Source organism: Equus przewalskii, chromosome 9, assembly GCF_037783145.1.
Source record: "Equus przewalskii isolate Varuska chromosome 9, EquPr2, whole genome shotgun sequence".
Lineage (NCBI taxonomy): Eukaryota > Metazoa > Chordata > Mammalia > Perissodactyla > Equidae > Equus > Equus przewalskii.
Genome location: NC_091839.1, coordinates 41,238,049 through 41,255,715, shown reverse-complemented (window position 1 = coordinate 41,255,715; position 17,667 = coordinate 41,238,049). Strand labels below are relative to the sequence as shown.

The window sequence follows — 17,667 nt, the reverse complement described above, 5'->3', positions numbered from 1 at the left end:
ATGGGGGATAATGGTATGGCCCACCTCATAGCATTGTTATGAGGACAAACCCAAGCTAACACGTGTCATTTGAGTTAGCCTGGTAACTGTCAGATAGTAAGGACTCAAGCCGTGTTCGTTATTCCTGTTATTTGCCGTGTGTCCTACTTCACTTCAAGGTTAACAATCGTGCCCCTGGCTGGTAAAAAGATGCTAAGGACATGAAAAATATTTCATGATATATTGTAACTTCAGTTGACAAGCAAGTTACAGTGTCATCTCTCTTTCTCTCTCTGAGGATAACTGTAAGGGTATCCACAGGATGGCACACGTTATTTCTGAGTGGTTTTCATCCTCTCCTTTATACTTTAAATCTGTATTCCCAATTTTTTCACATGGGCATGTAAGCAGAAAAAAAGTTATTTTAAGATATTGAACAACAACATTGAAAAAGACTTTAAGAATCCTATTTCTCAAACTTTTCTAGGCTAGATTATAAGTTTGATGCAGGCAAAAGCAATGGCGTCTTAGAATTTGACAAGCCTCCCTTTAGTCAGTGCCCAGTTCTGTTTCAGGCTGGCCTCAAGCCAAAGTGAGAATTGGGCCAAGCTCGATTTCCATCCCAACCCCCTCTTTCAGTCTTTCCTGCCTCTTTTCAAGCGCCCATCTAAGAGGCTGATTCCTTCCTTCATTCGACCGACATGTGTTGAGGGTCCATGGGGCCCCAGCACTGTGCAAGGTGCAGAATGTGAAGAGGACTCTGTCCTCGGTGGCCTGTGGCCTCACACTGCCCCTGCTGACCATCGATTGTGATGGCCTGTAGCCCAAAGAGAAGCTCTCTCTCCAGTCTTAGCTCTTCCCCACTTCTGGGACCCACTCCTACAGAACTCAAACCTGCCTCCACTCCACTTTGCTGCAGATGACATAATCCCTATGCATCAGTACTGATGTGTCCCTGTGCATCAGTCAAGTCCTGGTAGAAAATAGCATTGCACTCAAAAGGGCTTAACCAATAATTGAATAAAAGGCCTCCTTGCAGAGCAGGGTAGGATTCAGGGAACCAACCAGGCATGCTGATGCCCCCTAAAACTAGGCGGAACAGGAAGTCATGACTACCCATAGGGTTGAAGGGAAAATCGTGTTATTGGGGCTGATTGAAGATACTGGGATTATCTGTAATCACAGAGCAATGCAGGCATTGCTAGTCCCTGGCATCGAAGCAGGGAGAGAAGGAGGATAAACACCTGCTCTTTCAGCTCCTGCCAGGGCCCATTTGGCTGAAGCCATAAGCCAGAGGGCAGGGATGCCCAAGTGATACAGTCTACCTGGCAGTGCATTACTCCACTAGCAACAATTTCACGGTAGATCCAAGGTAAGACTGGCACCAATTTCAGGCCTCGGTCGACCAGTAGGGGAGATATTTTAGGTCAGATCTCTTCAAAGCAGGCCTTCTAAGTAATTAATCCTCCAATCCCTGCTTCTGTGCGTAATGGGAAAATGCTCATCAAAGGGCTAAATTAATGCATTGAAGTTTCACAGATTTTCTTTTATTTCATAATTTTTCTTTCGCATTTTATTCTGGTTAGATTTGAAGCAAATCTGGCAGATGAGTTGCTTTGTTGATTTGAGTAGCTGGATCGTTAGTGCTGTGGAGCGGATTCTGACTCCTAGGACCCTGTGTACAGCAGAGCAGAACCCTGCCCATCTTTTTGCGCCATCCTCTTGCCTTCTGGCGCTGTATCAGACAATGCTCCACTGCTACTCATAGGGTTTTCTTGGACAATTTTTTCAGGAGTGGGTGGCCAGGTCCTTCTTCCCGGTCTGTCTAATCTGGAAGTTCCTCTGAAACCTGTCCACCACGGGTGACCCTGCTGGTATTTGAAATACCAGTGGCATAGCTTTCAGTATCACAGCAACAAGCAGCCACCACTGTTTGACAACTGACAGATGAGTGGTGGGGATCCCTGACCAGAAACGAACCTGGGCCAGGGTGGTGAGGGCACCGAATCTTAACCACTGGGCCACCAGGGCTGGTTAAATAGACTGTTTCTAGAACATCTTCAGTTTTAAAATTTTTTATTTTGGTGAGGAAGATTTGCCCTGAGCTAACATCTGTTGCCACTCCTCCTCTTCTTTTTGTTTGAGGAAGATTGTCCCTCAGCTAACATCTCTGCCAATCTTCCTCTTGGTTTTTGTGTGTGGGATGCCTCCACAGGATGGCTGATGAGTAGAGTATGTCTGTGCCTAGGATCCGAACCCATGAACCCGGGCCACCGAGCAGAGCATGAGAACTTTAACCACTTGGCCATGGAGCCGGCTGGAACATCTTCATTTTTAATTTTCAAAGTAGGTATCAAAGACAGACCAAAAGTACACAAAGATGTCCACCAGCAAGGCAAGCATGGCTATAGGCGCATGCACACCGTTCTAAAGCTGGCTCTTCCCCACGACTCAGCTGTAGTGATTTTCACCAGTGCCCCCAGCCCTGGCCAAGGAGCAGGAAGCAAAGGGTTGGGGACAAGAGAAAGGAGGAGCTGAGAAGGAGAAGATGCAGGGGGCTCCCGGCTCCGCTCGGTGAGACAGAGGATGCAGGCAGCACCAGACCGTCTTTCCTCCTCTTAAAGTCCCCGGCTTCTTCCTCACTTACATCCTAAGCGGCGCAGCTTGGTGCTGATTCAGGGTTCAAATTCTTTCCCTGGGCCACTTCCTTTGTTGCCAGCACAGTAATTTTCTTCCTTTAAAAGGAAACTTTCTTGCCGGCTCAGTAACGAAATGGCTCTTTCCATTTGTGTACCACATTAGAGGCTGAACAGTGTGTCCATGTACATTACCTCATTTACTCCTGGCACCCGTGTCAGGTCACAGAGCTTTACCTTCAATCAGGAAACTGAGTTGAGGAAACTGAGTCTCGGGGAAGCAAGATTCCCAAAGGCACAGCAGACAGCTTCCTGGTAGAGGTCAGAGCCCTGTCTTCCTGTCTCCCAGTCATGTTTTCTCCCCCACAGACCAAGGGTTTCTTCAGGAAAAATGATAGCAAAGGACTTAAAGGTACACTGAGCTAGTGATAAGGGAGGGAAGTGTGCGTATTGAGGATAAAAGGTGTCAGGACAGTGGTTCTCAAAGTGCTGTGTCCAGACCAGTGGCATCAGTAGCATCTGGGAACTTGTTAGAGATGCGAATTCTTGGCCCTCAGCTCAGACCTACTGAATCGGAAACTTCAGGGGGAAAGGGAGGTTGAGGAATCTAGGTTTGATCAGCCCCCCAGGAGATGCTGATGCACGCCAAAGTTTGGGAACCACTGCATCCAGGGGAAAGAAAGTGTGTGTGGTACCCTGGAGAGAACACATGGCTGGTGTTAGCATAACGGGGAGCTGGGAAGGTAGGTAGTTGTTTCTGTGGATTCTAGAGATGGTGCTGACGGGTAAATGAACTGTTCAAGTCCATTGCAGCACTGTTTACAATAGCTAAAGACTGGGAGCAACTCAATGGCCATCATTATAGGACTGGTCACTTGAATTATGGTACATCCATGTGATGGAACACTGTGTAGTGTAAAAAAGAATAAGAGGCTTGGGATACTTTGATATGGTAAAAAAATCCAAGATATATTTAAATAAAGAAAAAAGAAAAAGTTCAAGAGTTTGTATGTTAATTTTGCATAGAAAAAATGAGACTGTCTATGACAACATGGATGAACCTTGACGGCATTATGCTAAGTGAAATAAGTCAGACAGAGAAAGACAAATCCTGTATGAGCTCACTTATATGTAGAATCTAAAAAAACCCAAACACATGGAAAAAGAGAAGAGACTGGTGGTTCCAGATGCGTGGTGGGGGAGGGGTAAAATGGGTGCAGGGGTCAAAAAGTACAAACTTCCACGTATAAGTGAGTCCTGGGGATGTAATGTACAGTATCGTGATGACAGCTGACAATATCGTATTGTATGTTTGAAAGCTACTAAGAGCGTAGATCTTAAAAGTTGTCATCACACAGAAAAATTTGTAACTGTGTGTGGTGAAGGATGTTAACTAAACTTATTGTGGTGATCATTTCACAGTATATACATATATCAAAGCATCATAATGTACACCTCTAAACTAATACAATGCTATATAGTCAATAAAAACGGAAAAAATAGGAGAACTAAGAATATACACTCGTATTTACTTGGACTTACAAGAAACTCTACGTAGACCAGAAACCAGTGAGAGAGGTACCCGTGGATTGGGGATTGGAGTGGATGAGGCGAAGGTGGGAGGCCAACTTTTCACTGCTTTTCCTTTTTTTAAAATTGTTGAACCTTGAAAATATATTACCTATCTAGAAAAAGTAAAGATAAATAAAAATGGCCCTAGGTGCAATTCAGAAGCAGAAGCACAAGAGGCTGCCTTGCAGGCAGCCAGGAGGGTGGGCGTTTCCAGGGGCAAGTCCATCTTCACTCCACAGGATGGGCCAACAGCGGTCAAGGGTGCCAGGCTCAGGCCACACCCACCGCCCTCCTCTCCAGCGCAAACCCTCCCAGAACGGCTGAGCAGCTCTGAGGGAGTTTGGACTTATTAATAAGGCTGGGATCAGCAGTTCTCAGCCTTGGTTACACACTAAAATCATCTGGGAAAATGATCTTTAAAATACCAATTTCCAGGCCTCACTGTCAGACCACCCAAATCCGAATCTGTAGGTGGGGCCTCAGAGAAATGGTTTTTAAAGGTCCTCAGTGGTAGTTCTAAAGCGCAGTCTTGGACCTTCTGGGTCAGTTCACTTATCCAGGATGCTGGAGAAAGGGGGATGGATACCCAGTACCTTAAAAGAAGAAATAACACATCCCAACAACCCTGTCCAGATCAAGTCTGAACATAAGTAGTTTTCAACTGGATTAGTTGGAATATGCGATCCACCTGTTTTTTCCTCCTCGGCAGCCCAATTCTGAAACGAAGCCCTGACATCACCAAATCGCCACTGACAAAGTCAGAGCAGCTTCTGAGGATAGATGACCACGATTTCAGCATGAGGCCTGGCTTTGGAGGTACGAGACGTGCACTCTCAGGGATTGTCTTCTTTCTTCGGGTCCATCTGTCTGTCTGCAGGCAGAAATAAAGCCCAGGGCCCTCCCAGCTTTGCTCTCCCCTGATCAAGTCGGCCCCAGTTGTGCTTGGTGGATGAGACACTGAACTGGCACCATCCTCCCAGCATCTGCCCTGCCCAGCCCTGCCCCACACTCTGCTGAACACATACACAGGCGGGGCGTGCTGGGCGGGGGCCAGGCTAGGCCAGCTGAGCCGTCCTCGGGCCACTGCCCCCAACAAGGAGGGCTCACAGTCAGTGAGGCCAGCAGCTGGCTGTGGGAAGGGCGAGGGGAGGATGGGGCAGCTGCGGCCCCAAGCTGCCTCCTGCAAACGCTCTGAAATAACAACCTTGGACTAAATTTCTTCTCCTCTGGGAGCTGGCAGACGGAACTCTGGGTTCATATCTGAGGGCAGAGTGTGGTCTGCTGTGTTTAATTCAATGGAAATAGCTTGAGAAAATAATGATTTCTCAGAGAGGGATGCCAAAGCCCTTTGAAGCTTAGCCTATAGCTGCTGGATTTCAGTCATCTTACTGTCAAATAGGGTTTTTGTCCTTATGGGATTTTTTTTTTCCTGGAAAAAAATATTTATTTTAGACATCATTCTTATGCCTTTTATTTCTTCCAGTCATGTTTGCCCAAAGAATAAACAGGTTCTAGGAGTGGGTCTCTGTGCAGTCCATAATCTGCTGCTATTGGATCCAAACCCACCTTTTCACTCCCTGATGGTCCAAGTGTGTTCCGTGCCTGCCCCAAATGCCTGAAAGCAAAGAGGAAAAGGGCAGCCATTTACTCCTTTTCTGGTGCTCTTTTTTCTCTTTATGAATATTAACTATTTATGGCCTAGAAATGCCCAAAGAATCTAATGTTTTCAAGGCCCCCCCTGGTGCGTCACATCCCCCCGGAAGCTACTCCATCACCCAGCAAAGATGTAGATCTGTGGGTCTGGAAAACGCTCTGAATACGACTTTGGTTCTGGGTGCCTATCTGCCAAGCGAAGCCTTTCTCACAGCCAGACAGAGACACTGGCTCCCAAGATGCCAGGTGCAAAATTAGGAGGTAAACATAAAAAATAAACTGTGACCTCTGCTAAGGAGCACCTCCTTAGATCAGACCCAGCTCGGCCCTAGGTCTTCATCGTGTCTTTAGATGAGCCTGTGTAGCCGAAGAGGAACACTCTATCTTAACCTGACTGTTTCAGAACCACCTGGATGACCCAGACCCTCAATTTTTTTTTTCTTTACCTTTGCTGGAATATTCCATGGAGCCAGCCCATGATTCCACCCTGTTATCTCTGGTTTGACTTCAGCTTGGCATGTGGGAATCCCAAACCTTAAATGAAAAGACACTGAGGTTCCGGGGGAAACATCCCTTGTGCCTGTCTCTCCCATGGTAAAAGTTCAAGTAAAAGAAATCAATGCTCTTGCCATGCGCTGTCCCCAGGCCCGGCCATTCCTGTGGGTGTGGACGTGCAGGTGGAGAGCTTGGACAGCATCTCAGAGGTCGACATGGTAAGTGCTGCTCTGACCAGGGGGATTCACACTGGGCCTGCGCCAGGCGAGGAGGGCTGCACACCCGAATTCACTGGGCCTCACAACTCCCCTGCGGTGGGAATGCCCATCCCCTTTTCACAGATGGCTCAGGGAGGTTGGGACCCTTGCCGAAAGCTACGCAATTGGTATGAATCAGAGCCAGATGACAAACTTGGTCTCCCCCCTCCAGCGACCAGGCTCTAACTGCTGGGATGTGTTCTCTGCACGAAGGCTCTCAAACATAAACAGCAGGGTCCAAGGTGACAACTGACAGGGAGCCAGACACTTCCTACTGCTGAAGATTCAGTGTCTGCTTGTGGAAATGCAGAAGAAGCAGAAGTGTCTGGGTTTTTTCTGTTAGTGGCTTCAGATGAAAAATGGACTATTCTACAACTTGACTTATAGTACTTTTTAGGGGCTTCCCTTAGTTTAGGGTCCCCAGGAAGCAGACCTGAGACGAGCATTTCAGCACAAGCAGTTTATTTGGGAGATGATCCCAGGAAACACAAGAAGAAAGTGGGAGGTGGGACAGGGAGGGAAGGAAGCAAAAGGGTCATGCCACCAAAACCAGTTTTACACGACACTCAGTCCCTTTGGGGTACTCCAGGAGGCAGCGAAGAGCATGCTGCAGGGTTACCCCAGTAGGGGGCCAGGGAGCCGGGGGGGCTCATCCACCCGCCGCCAGCCCTCCCCACCCTGACTCTGGTTGAGGGCTGCTTCCAGAGGCGTTGTCTCTCTGGCATTTCTGGCTTGCCCTGTGTGTGTGTGTGTGTGTGTGTGTGTGTGTGTGTGTGCGCGCGCGCGCGCGCGCGCGCTGGGGAGCCCTCAGGCGGAGGGTGACAAGTGCTGGCGGTAGCAGCCTTCTCAGTGCGGGGGGCGAATGCCAGGGGCCAGGGTGGGGCCCAGGGCCACCTCTCTGTGGAGGCCTCTGCTGTGCTCCTCCCTTGAAGGGTCCTCTTCCTCCTACCTCAGCAAACCTCAGGGACTAGAAGCAACACCTCCCTTGGCTCAGTTCCGTTCCCAGCCAGGTGATGGCTCCACACGTGTCCAGAATGTCCTGCTGACACCCAGTGGGTTCAGCGTGTGGGGTTCCCCTCTGTGTCCTCCGCCCCCAGGACTTCACGATGACCCTCTACCTGAGGCACTACTGGAAGGACGAGAGGCTGTCCTTCCCGAGCTCCAACAACCTCAGCATGACATTTGACGGACGGCTGGTGAAGAAGATTTGGGTCCCCGACATGTTTTTCGTGCACTCCAAGCGCTCCTTCATCCACGACACCACCACGGACAACGTCATGCTGCGGGTCCAGCCCGACGGGAAGGTGCTGTACAGCCTCAGGTGAGGCCCTTCTCGGCCCCTGCTGGGCCTGTTTCCTCAGAGTTCTCTTGCCCCGAAGCCTGGGAAGAAAGGTAAATTGTTTGTCTCGATCGAGAATATCCTTGGTTCCACAGCAGCAATTTTGCCTTTTGCCTTTGAATGGATAGCTTCTAACTTTTCAGGAGCTGCCAACTTTTCAACATAAAGGAAAACTAACTTGACACATGAGCAAGAATTTTTAAAGAATTACTCAGTCTTGAAAATACATCTGGGGAAATTTCTCATGCTGATATTGATGATTTATGCCCTATCCTGTAGGTTATATTTCAATTTTAAAAGTTTTATTTCTCTAGTAGGAGTCAGAGAAAGAGACAATGTATTCTTCTCAAAGACTTGCCTCCCTCGACCTCTCTGATTCCCATTTTAGAACTTGGGTTAAAAAAAGATTCTTTGACTTCATCTGGCCAGCCACAGACGTGTTTTCTCTGTCTTCTCACCATAGGGTCCTACTTGAGAAACTATGGGAGCCATGGGCTACTTGGCAATTTTAACTGGTATTTTGAGCATCACTTTTAAAACATGAAGGATTAAATCGTCTCTTCTCACGAGCTCATATGCCTTAGAAATGTCTAATTGCTTATTACACACTGACCTGGAGAAGGTTTCCTTCTCCAGGCCCCACACAGGCACCGCAGCGTGGCTCTCACTGCACGCCCACTTTAGAGACTTGAGGGGCCCGCCTCCCCCTGGGAGGGCGTGTGGAGATGAGCTACAGGCTTTCACAGAGAGGGAACTCAGCCACTCGCTGTGACTGACTCCTCCTGTGCTGTGCTCATGGTTCACTTCAGTTTTACAGACTTCGTTTTGGCGAAGATGAATCCACACACCGATGTTCAAGTAGGGGTGCTGGTATGGTGGCACAGTGTGTCTTCAGAGTCAGAGATGGCGGTGTTGAAGCTGAATTTCTGTCCCCATACCCCAAAGGAATATTTATAATGATCCCTCACTACTCATCTTGGCTTGGAACCTAAGCAATTAGGTACAAGACTCAGAGTGGGGTTGTGGGGTTTTCCTCTCCTTGGCTTGAAGTGCCTCCTCTCATGGAGGCGCACGCAGGTGGGTCAGGATGTGCAATCTCTTCCCCAGGCCATGTTGGGTTGGTTCTCCCGGGAGTACTCCCATCTGAGGTAGGCTGTCAAGGCATCTTAAGTCTCAAAAACCGCCAACAAAACAGCACAATCTGACAGCACGGCCAGGGATGCAGAAGGCTAGACCATAACGTACCTGAACATGGTATGCTAGTAAATGTTTAACAACTTGTTGTCTGGGGGAAAATTATGCCTGCATATGGGTACATAAGTTTATTATAAACATTACTGATACAAATAGAGTACATGGCTTATAAATCGAATAAAATATACAATACTTTTTATTATAAATTCCATACACATGTAACTTCAGCATAATTTTCTATTTCTTGTAAAATCCCACTATTATTTTTCCCAGTTTTATTGAGGTATAATTGACATATAACTCATTATTTTTTATAATCCTATTACCAACAATAGTTATACAAAATCAGACTATGAGTAAATGTTTGCAAGCATTTGCTTGCTTACATGATTGACAAATGAGTGCAGAGCTAATAAATGTTGGTTGATATTTTTGTTTATGTTAATAAGACAAAAAAGCGAAATAACAAAGAACTAGGTAGGAACTTCATTCATCCATCAAAGACATAGCAATGTCTTTGCTGAATTGGATAATGGCTTTCAAATACTGGAAAACTATTTCCTCAATTTTTTGTACTATTTGCATATAATGACGGTAGACATAACACACTTTTAGGTTTAATCTGCCTCCATAAGTCTAGGCAATAGACAAAATAGTAAATCAAGCCCTGGTTTGTAGCATTTGATGATTTTTAGTGTAAATACTCCCAATCATGGCTGATTTTAAGCCACCAACCTGATGTCGCTGGAAGTGGAGCTGGGAAGACATGTGGTAGCGCACCGTTGTTTGGTGCACTTCTGTGTTGCTTGACAATGGGACGATGTTCTGAGAACTGCATCGTTAGGCAATTTCATCATTGTACGAACATCATAGACTGTTCTGTAAGGGGAAAAAATTTGCCACCCCAAAATGTGTCTCTTTAACATGAGGATCATTTTAGGCTGATGGTTTTTAAGAAACAAAACACGCAAAAAGTTTTTCTTATTAGCTTCCCCTTAAGGGCCTAAAAGAATTCAGATGAAAGAAGCTGTCTTGGGAAGCGAGCTATCACCTTAGCGTAACGTGAATGAGGTGGGAGACAGGCGGGAACCTAGTGCTTTTGCCTGTTTGCTTGGCTCCCCTCTGTGTGGCCAAACAAACACCTGTTTTCCAAACATTTGCTCCTTTTCAGTACCTGTGAATTGCCTTCATTCCCTTTGATGTCCCTGACTCTCCCCACCCCTAACATCTTCTTTTGTCTTTAGCTGAGACGGTATTTAAGGTGAGGGCTTCAGCCATTGTGGTGAGTTACTTGGTTTTCCTAGGTTTCTTCCATGTATACATGTTACTAAGCATTTGTTTATTTTTCTCCTGTTAATCTGTCTCATGTCAAATTAATTCTTGGACCAGCCAGAAGAAACTAGAAGAGTAGAGGAAAATTTCTTCCTCCCCTACAGTGCTTACACAAACATAGATGGTACAGCCTACCACACACCTAGGCTGTATGATACTAATCTTATGGGACCACCATTGTATATGCATTCCATCTCTGATGGAAACTTTCTTAGGCAGTGCATGACTGTATTTCCACCATATAAATATAATAGATGTAAATAACTTCAGGAGTATAGATAATAGTGAAATAATTAGGAAGTGATGAATTTTGAGTATTTATTACTTTTGTTCTTAATGTAATTTAATTTTAAGTTTATATACGATCCTGCATTGCCTAAGAGAAAGGACGTGTCCTGAGAAATGCGTTGTTAGAGGATTTCATTGTTGTATGAACATCATAGAGTGTTCTTAAGCAAACCTAAATGGTATAGCCTACTACACACCTAGGCTATATGGTACTGATCTCATGGGACCACTGTGATATATGTGGTCTGTCATTGTTATGGGGTGCATGACTGTAATTTAATTTTTTAATTTTTATTTTTTTCTGAGGAAGATTAGCCCTGAGCTAACATCCATGCCAATCTTCCTCTATTTTGTATGTGGGTGGCCACCACAGCATGGCCACCAGTGAGTGTTGTAGGTCTGCGCCCAGGAACTGAACATGGGCCACCGAAGCAGAGTGTGCCAAATTTAACCACTAGGCCACGGGGCTGGCCCCTGTAATTTGATTTTTAATAATGGCTGTGTTTAACAATCGGTTTGCAAACTTCCTGGAAATCCAGCAATCAGTTCTCAGGAGCCAGTAGGTCTACTCCAGGAAGCCAGTGGATGTGACCACAAGAGGCAGAACAGAGGAAACAAGAGAATGGAAAACCTCCTGTGTGTTCAGAGTCAAAGTCATCAGTGAGCCTCCTTGTGCCTAAAAACATGATTTTATTTTTCATTGCAATAAAATCACGGGTTTGTTTGATTTAAGAGAAAAAAGAAGAGGCCTAGGTTACTGAGGACTATCACTCTGAGATTTATTTTGGGGAAAACGTGGAATAGCTGGGTATCATCAACCCTGTCAACAACAGGTTAATTCCTAAGTACATGCTAATATACTGTCCTCCTACCTCGTCCACGCTCATTGATTCACTGAACAGAATGAATTTTTATTAAGAGCTTTCTGAGTGGCCCCAGAGTTGCGCAGATGAAAGCCCTGCCAGGTCCTGTCTTAAGCTATGGGGACATCAAGATGAATGATATAAGGTCACTGCCCTTGGCATGCTTGCAGGCTAGTTGAGGAGACAGACACGGAACCAAATGATTAGAATGCAAATAGAGGGATGGACATCATGCAGTGGGTTGAGGGGCAGGGAGCGACAGGTAACAGGATGGTGAGATCGAAGTTTCCTAGACACCAACATACGATAAAAAGTGAAATTCACAAAAGAGATGCTCCATCACGCTAGGTAGATTTTATTAAGGAAATGTTGAAAAACCAATTTCATGGTTCTTAAACTCCCAGTCCACTTCAAGATATGAAAGAATCAATGATTGTGGGAGGAAGAAAAGATTTGTGAGATTTTTGTTGGGAGGGAATTGTGGGCCTGCCATAAGTGGGCCTGCACTGGCACCATTTGGAGAGCTTGGTATGTGTGTTTTGGGCCTACAGTTTGGGGACACTGAGCAGTTGGAGGTTGAGAGAAGAGCTATCTAACTGCCTAGGGGCAGAGCCAGGAGAAGTTTTGGCTGTGGTGGGATCAGCCTGCACGCCCAGGATTGTTGGGAATAGTTAAGAGTGTGTGGAATGGAGGTGGGTAACCAAGAGCTGGGGTGAGGAGTTGCTGCTGGAGAAGGGAGATGCCCAGCAGTGGTTATGAAGAACCCAGGAAAGAAAGCATCAGCTTCAACCATGTGGCAAGACCAGATAGCGTGAAGCCACCTACTGGACAACTGTCCTGCCCCAGCCCATCCCCCCTCACCGCCCCCACCTCACCCACATCCACCATGCAGGAGGTAATCAGAGACCGGCAGAAACTGAGCACTCAAATGCCAACTGTGTACCTTAGTTGGGGAGGGGGAGCAGAAGTCTTAATTTAAATGAAGTTTGAAGTGTTGATTAATATCTCAGACCAAAATTATTTTAATTTCTGAATTGAGATATGTTTTGTTACTTATGAGGGTTTTGACTGTCTATAACATGACAGTAGGGAGAAAAATCATAGGACCTGACAAGTTTTTCTGTTCAAGACGAGGGAAGATCCTCCCAATGAAGCATTTTAAAGGGACTTGGGGGAACAAACATAAACATGGGCCAGATTACACGACAAACTGTGGTGTTCAATGTGCCGGTCACAGTGTAATAGTATTGACAGGGTGCAAACACCAGTCTGATGATGTCTAGGATTCTAGAAACATCTGTTCCTGTACTAACTGATAAAAGGAGAAGAGCTATTCAATTTTTTGGTCCACAGCAAAAACTTCCTGCATTTGACATTTCATGTTCCCAAAGTTATCTCCAAGTGTCCCCAAACTTAGTTCCTAGTTTCTTTCTTGCTGGTGACGTACTCATAGAAATGGACGCCCACCCAATAGATGTCAAGTCAGCTGCCAGCCTGACCTCCCCCCTACCCACACACACCCTGTTTACCAGGATTTCCAGGGCAGATAAGACCCCCAGCTGCTAACGACACAGAGTCCCTCCCAGAACACAGCCATTGCACAGTCAAATGGAATGGGGAAAATAAGGCAAATATTTGGATAATTCAGTTTTAAGAAAGCTCTTTTCCTTGAAATTTCCATTTAAATTAAAAGTGATTTTTTTTCTTTTTGGCCATGAATTATCCGGATAATTTCCACAACTTACACATGGCCAGTTTTCTGTGGTGAAGGAAAAATAGTATGTTCAATACCAGCCAATGACTGTTAGTCATGTTCTGCCATGAGATTCCCCACTGGATGGGAGATCTTTCATCTATGACTAGTGATTTGTATTTGTTGATTCTTTGATGCAGAAGCCTATTTTCCTGTGTAAACTCTGAAACAAAACCATTAGATGCCAGCAAGTGCTTGCATGTTTGTAAGATAAGATCTGTCAGTGTTTTTCCATTACTATGATCTCCATGGAATTATCCGCTAAAACACCTGTGCCTGTTACCGCCAAAAAAAGGGGGTTCTTCTACTTGTCGCAAGACAAGCCAATAGTCAAAGGGGAAGGTGGTAGGAGAGAAAGGTCATTTATTACGCAATAAGCTAGCAAATTGGAAGATGGACTAATGTCCATAAGATCCATCTCACAGAACAAAGACTACAGGCCAGTTATATAGGGAGTGGTCTCTGGGTGGGGCAGACATCTGGTCTTAGTTCCTGATAATCTTTTACTGAATATGCATCAGAGAGTGGAGCAACACCCTATACCCTGATTTAGTTTAAAGATAATAAGAACAAGATCTTTAATATGTATAGTAAAGATTACTGCTTATGTTAGTGGCACCAACAACTCCCCGCTGTCAGTTGTAACCCAGCATGATCACATGCCAGTAATGGGAACAGAGTTGTTGTCTGTCTGGCTACTTCCTGCTGAATGGGCTTGGTGTAGGGGGATCATCAAATGAAACTGTGTCACTCGTGTATTGCCACCGTTGCTCTTGAGAGGGAGATGTTGAGTCACTGATGCAGACAGTTTAGAGATTAGTTTAGAAACACATTTTTTTTTTTGAGGAAGATTAGCCCTGAGCTAACTACTGCCAATCCTCCTCTTTTTGCTGAGGAAGACTGGCCCTGAGCTAACCATCCATGCCTATCTTCCTCTACGTTATACGTGGAACGCCTACTACAGCATGGCTTTTGCCAAGCGGTGCCATGTATGCACCCGGGATCCGAACTGGCGAGCCCCAGGCCACCGAGAAGTGGAACATGCGAACTTAACCACTGTGCCACTGGGCCGACCCCTAGAAACACATTTAATCCCCAATTTAATTATAATGAATAGCCAGAGTCGTCACACCAGATCTTTCAGTTGTCATTGATGTGGCTATCAGCACAGACTCTCTGCCCAGGGGTCATCACATTCCAAAGGAACTCAAAAGAGCAAAGTTATGGACTTATTGCAGCTGGGAGGGGCCATAAAATCTACACAGCAGATGGATCCCCTGGAGGGTGCATATCCAACTGGGTCAGTTAATCAGAGGTCATTCAAAGTTACAGCATGGTTTCTTTTCTACAATATGGCTTCCCTTATGTCAACTTTGTGTTGAGCCGGTATCATACCCACTAGTAGACATTATCAATATACAAATATCAACGTTGTAAAAAGAGAAAAGTGCTGAGTTTGGCAACTGGCCTAAGTGCTTCATTAATATTATTTCTGAAACATTGTACACAAACACTGAATATCAATAATATCAATAAAAATAGAAGAACTTGAATTTATCCAAAACTGGAGCACAATATACGCTCCTACGGTTTCTTTTAAGAAGCCATATTGTATGAGTTTTTATTTCGCATTGTTATATCAATTGAGACCATTACTTCTTTAAAATGCTTGAATGTGGCAGGGGTTGGGGAGACATTCTGTTCACCTCACACTGACCCTGGAGTTAAGCATGAAACTAAGAGGACTCCCAACGGTATCACTCACTAGCTACTTATCCAGTCCTGACATATTGCGTATGAATTACAAGAAGGAGGCCATTATATTGGAAGGAAGCAGAGGCCTTTTCTGCTTGTTTTATCATTTTGCACTTGTCTTCTGCAGCCTCTGAAAGCTTGGATTTTGTCTGTTTCTAGGGTGACAGTGACTGCGATGTGCAACATGGACTTCAGCCGATTTCCCCTGGACACGCAAACGTGCTCGCTTGAAATTGAAAGCTGTGAGTAGGCTTGTGCCCGGACATGAGCACACAGCTCCTATGTGATTCTAAACACCGCTAAGTCTCGGGAGCAGGAACAGATGTGCTCCTCATTCATGACTATGCTTTTAAAGTGACTTTTTGTTTATTTATTTTTTATTTTATTTATTTATTTGGTGGGGAAGATTGGCCCTGAGCTAACATCTGTTGCCAATCTTCCTCTTCTTGCTTGAGGAAGACTGTTGCTGAGCTAACATCTGTGCCAATCTTCCTCTATTATGTATGTGGGATGCCACCACAGCATGGCTTGATGAGTGGTGCATAGGTCGGCACCTGGGATCCAAACCTGTGAACCCTGAGCCACCAAGGTGGAGCACGTGCAAAGTGGCACTGTGCCACTGGGCCGGCCCCATAAAGTGACTTTTTAGGTTGAAGCTAAGTCTAGGGTAATTTTTAAAATCAGGAACAAATTTGGGACTAGAACCTTCTGTTTCCATAAGCCCCTTTTAATGCTCTATGGCAATAGTTTTCAACTTCGTTCTGGGGAAGCTGGAGGTTCAGGGAAACTGCTTGGGAGTAGAGGGCTCGGCAAATCTGGGTCTCCTTCTGAGTCCCTGGGCCACCACTCACACACAGTCCATCCATTTTTAATCTGTTTCATTGCTCTTTGGAATAACATTTCTGTTGAAGAAAAGATTTCCTGGCAAAAACAAGCTTGGCAACAATTGCTTGGGGGGACTATTGACTGTGAGCGCTGGAGGTGGCTGAGATGCTCAGGCACAGTGGAGGGACCTCAGGAACCTTAACACACGAAGTCCTGGAAGAGTTACAGGCCAGGCTCCAGGAAGCCTAAGACAGAGGCAGCATCAAGGACCAGCTGCTTCTATCTCTAACTCTCTAAGCACCTGCTTCATTCTTTAATCTCTGCCAAAATGCTTCCTCTGATGGGCGTAGTCTGGACTCCCCCATAACTTTGGCTCATACACTCCTCCTGAACCAGCACGCGCCCGCTGGCCAGCGCCAAAGTCCTAGTGAGGAATCTCATTGGCTCAGGGCACCTCTGTAAGCCTGTCTGGGCTTATGCGATGGGTCAGGCGTCCCCTGGCTCCAACTATCCAGGGTGGAGGAGTGCAATGTTGATCCCACACATAGCAGGGGCCAAACGGACAGCTCCATGGGGACTGAATGTGGGAAAAGAGTGTCCTAAAACCCAAGACCAAGGGAGTGACCACCACTGCACAGTGGCTTTGCACCTGCTCTGTCATTTAATCCTCATGAGATCCCTGTGAGAAGGTTGTTATCTCCATTATACAAAGAAGGGACGGAACTTGCCTGAGGACATGGTGCTAAGAAGGACTAAACTTTGTTGGCTCCAGAACCTTGTTTTCCCCACCACACCCAGGCAGCTCCACCCAGAATGTAGCTTCTTGCAGGTTGTGTCCGTCACGGTGCCACCAGAAAAGCAGAACCATAGGAGATATATAGTAAGAGATTTAGTGCCAGGAACTGGCTTATGAGAGCGTCCGAGTTGGTGAGGCAAGTCCAACATCAGCAGGGCAGGCCATCAGGAAGGGCAGACTGGGAACTCCTGGGCAGGGGCTGACTCCGCTGTCCACAGGCAGAAGTTCTGCCTGGGGGAGACATCAGGTCTGATCTTAAGGTCTTTCAATTGGATCTGGCCCACTCAGATTATCCTGGATCTTACTTAAAGTGATCTACTTAAAGTGAACTAGTTGTAGACGTCACGTCTACACAGCAACAGCTAGATTAGTGTTTGATTGAATAACTGAGTACTATCGCCTAGCCAAGTGCACACATGAAACCGACCATCACACAGGTCAAGGGTTCGAAATAGAATAAAAGAAAGGAATAGAATAGAGCATCAGGGAGCCCCAGAAAGAACTGTTCACACAGGAGCAGATGGGACCAGCAACCCGTTAGGTGTTACTTCAGCTCTGCCCAGGCCGCTGTAGGTTTGCTCAGCTGGAGGAAGCAGTGTGCACCTAAAGTGGGAGGGAGTGGGGAGATGGTAGCTCCAGAGGGAGCAATCCTCGCAGCGAATGACTTTCATTTTACTCTAGATAGGAGCAACAGGAGGCCAACAGAGGAGGGACCTGTTCTACTCCGCCCTTTATGGGTCCTTTCTTGCTGGAATGCAGCCTTATTACCTGAGTGGTTTAAAGGTATTTGCCATCAATGATGTGTCAGTACACTTTGAAAGAAGAAAGGAAAGGGTTAAATTACTCCCATTTAGAAGGCTGAACCATATAAAATTTTGCAGCTGTTTAACCATTTCTAATCTACAAAAATGGCCATTTCGCTTGGTTTAC

The 17,667-nt window shown here is 46.0% G+C and overlaps 1 protein-coding gene across 1 annotated transcript in view; it reads left to right on the top strand.

The window, feature by feature from the left end:
* GABRR1 (gamma-aminobutyric acid type A receptor subunit rho1) overlaps positions 1–17,667 on the top strand; it is a 38,516-nt gene that overhangs the window by 11,284 nt on the left and 9,565 nt on the right. The window contains exons 2-5 of the mRNA XM_070559163.1: positions 4,897–5,003; positions 6,486–6,553; positions 7,690–7,913; positions 15,276–15,358. Of these exons, the coding sequence (XP_070415264.1) occupies positions 4,897–5,003; positions 6,486–6,553; positions 7,690–7,913; positions 15,276–15,358 (482 nt within the window). The remainder of the gene's footprint in view (positions 1–4,896; positions 5,004–6,485; positions 6,554–7,689; positions 7,914–15,275; positions 15,359–17,667) is intronic.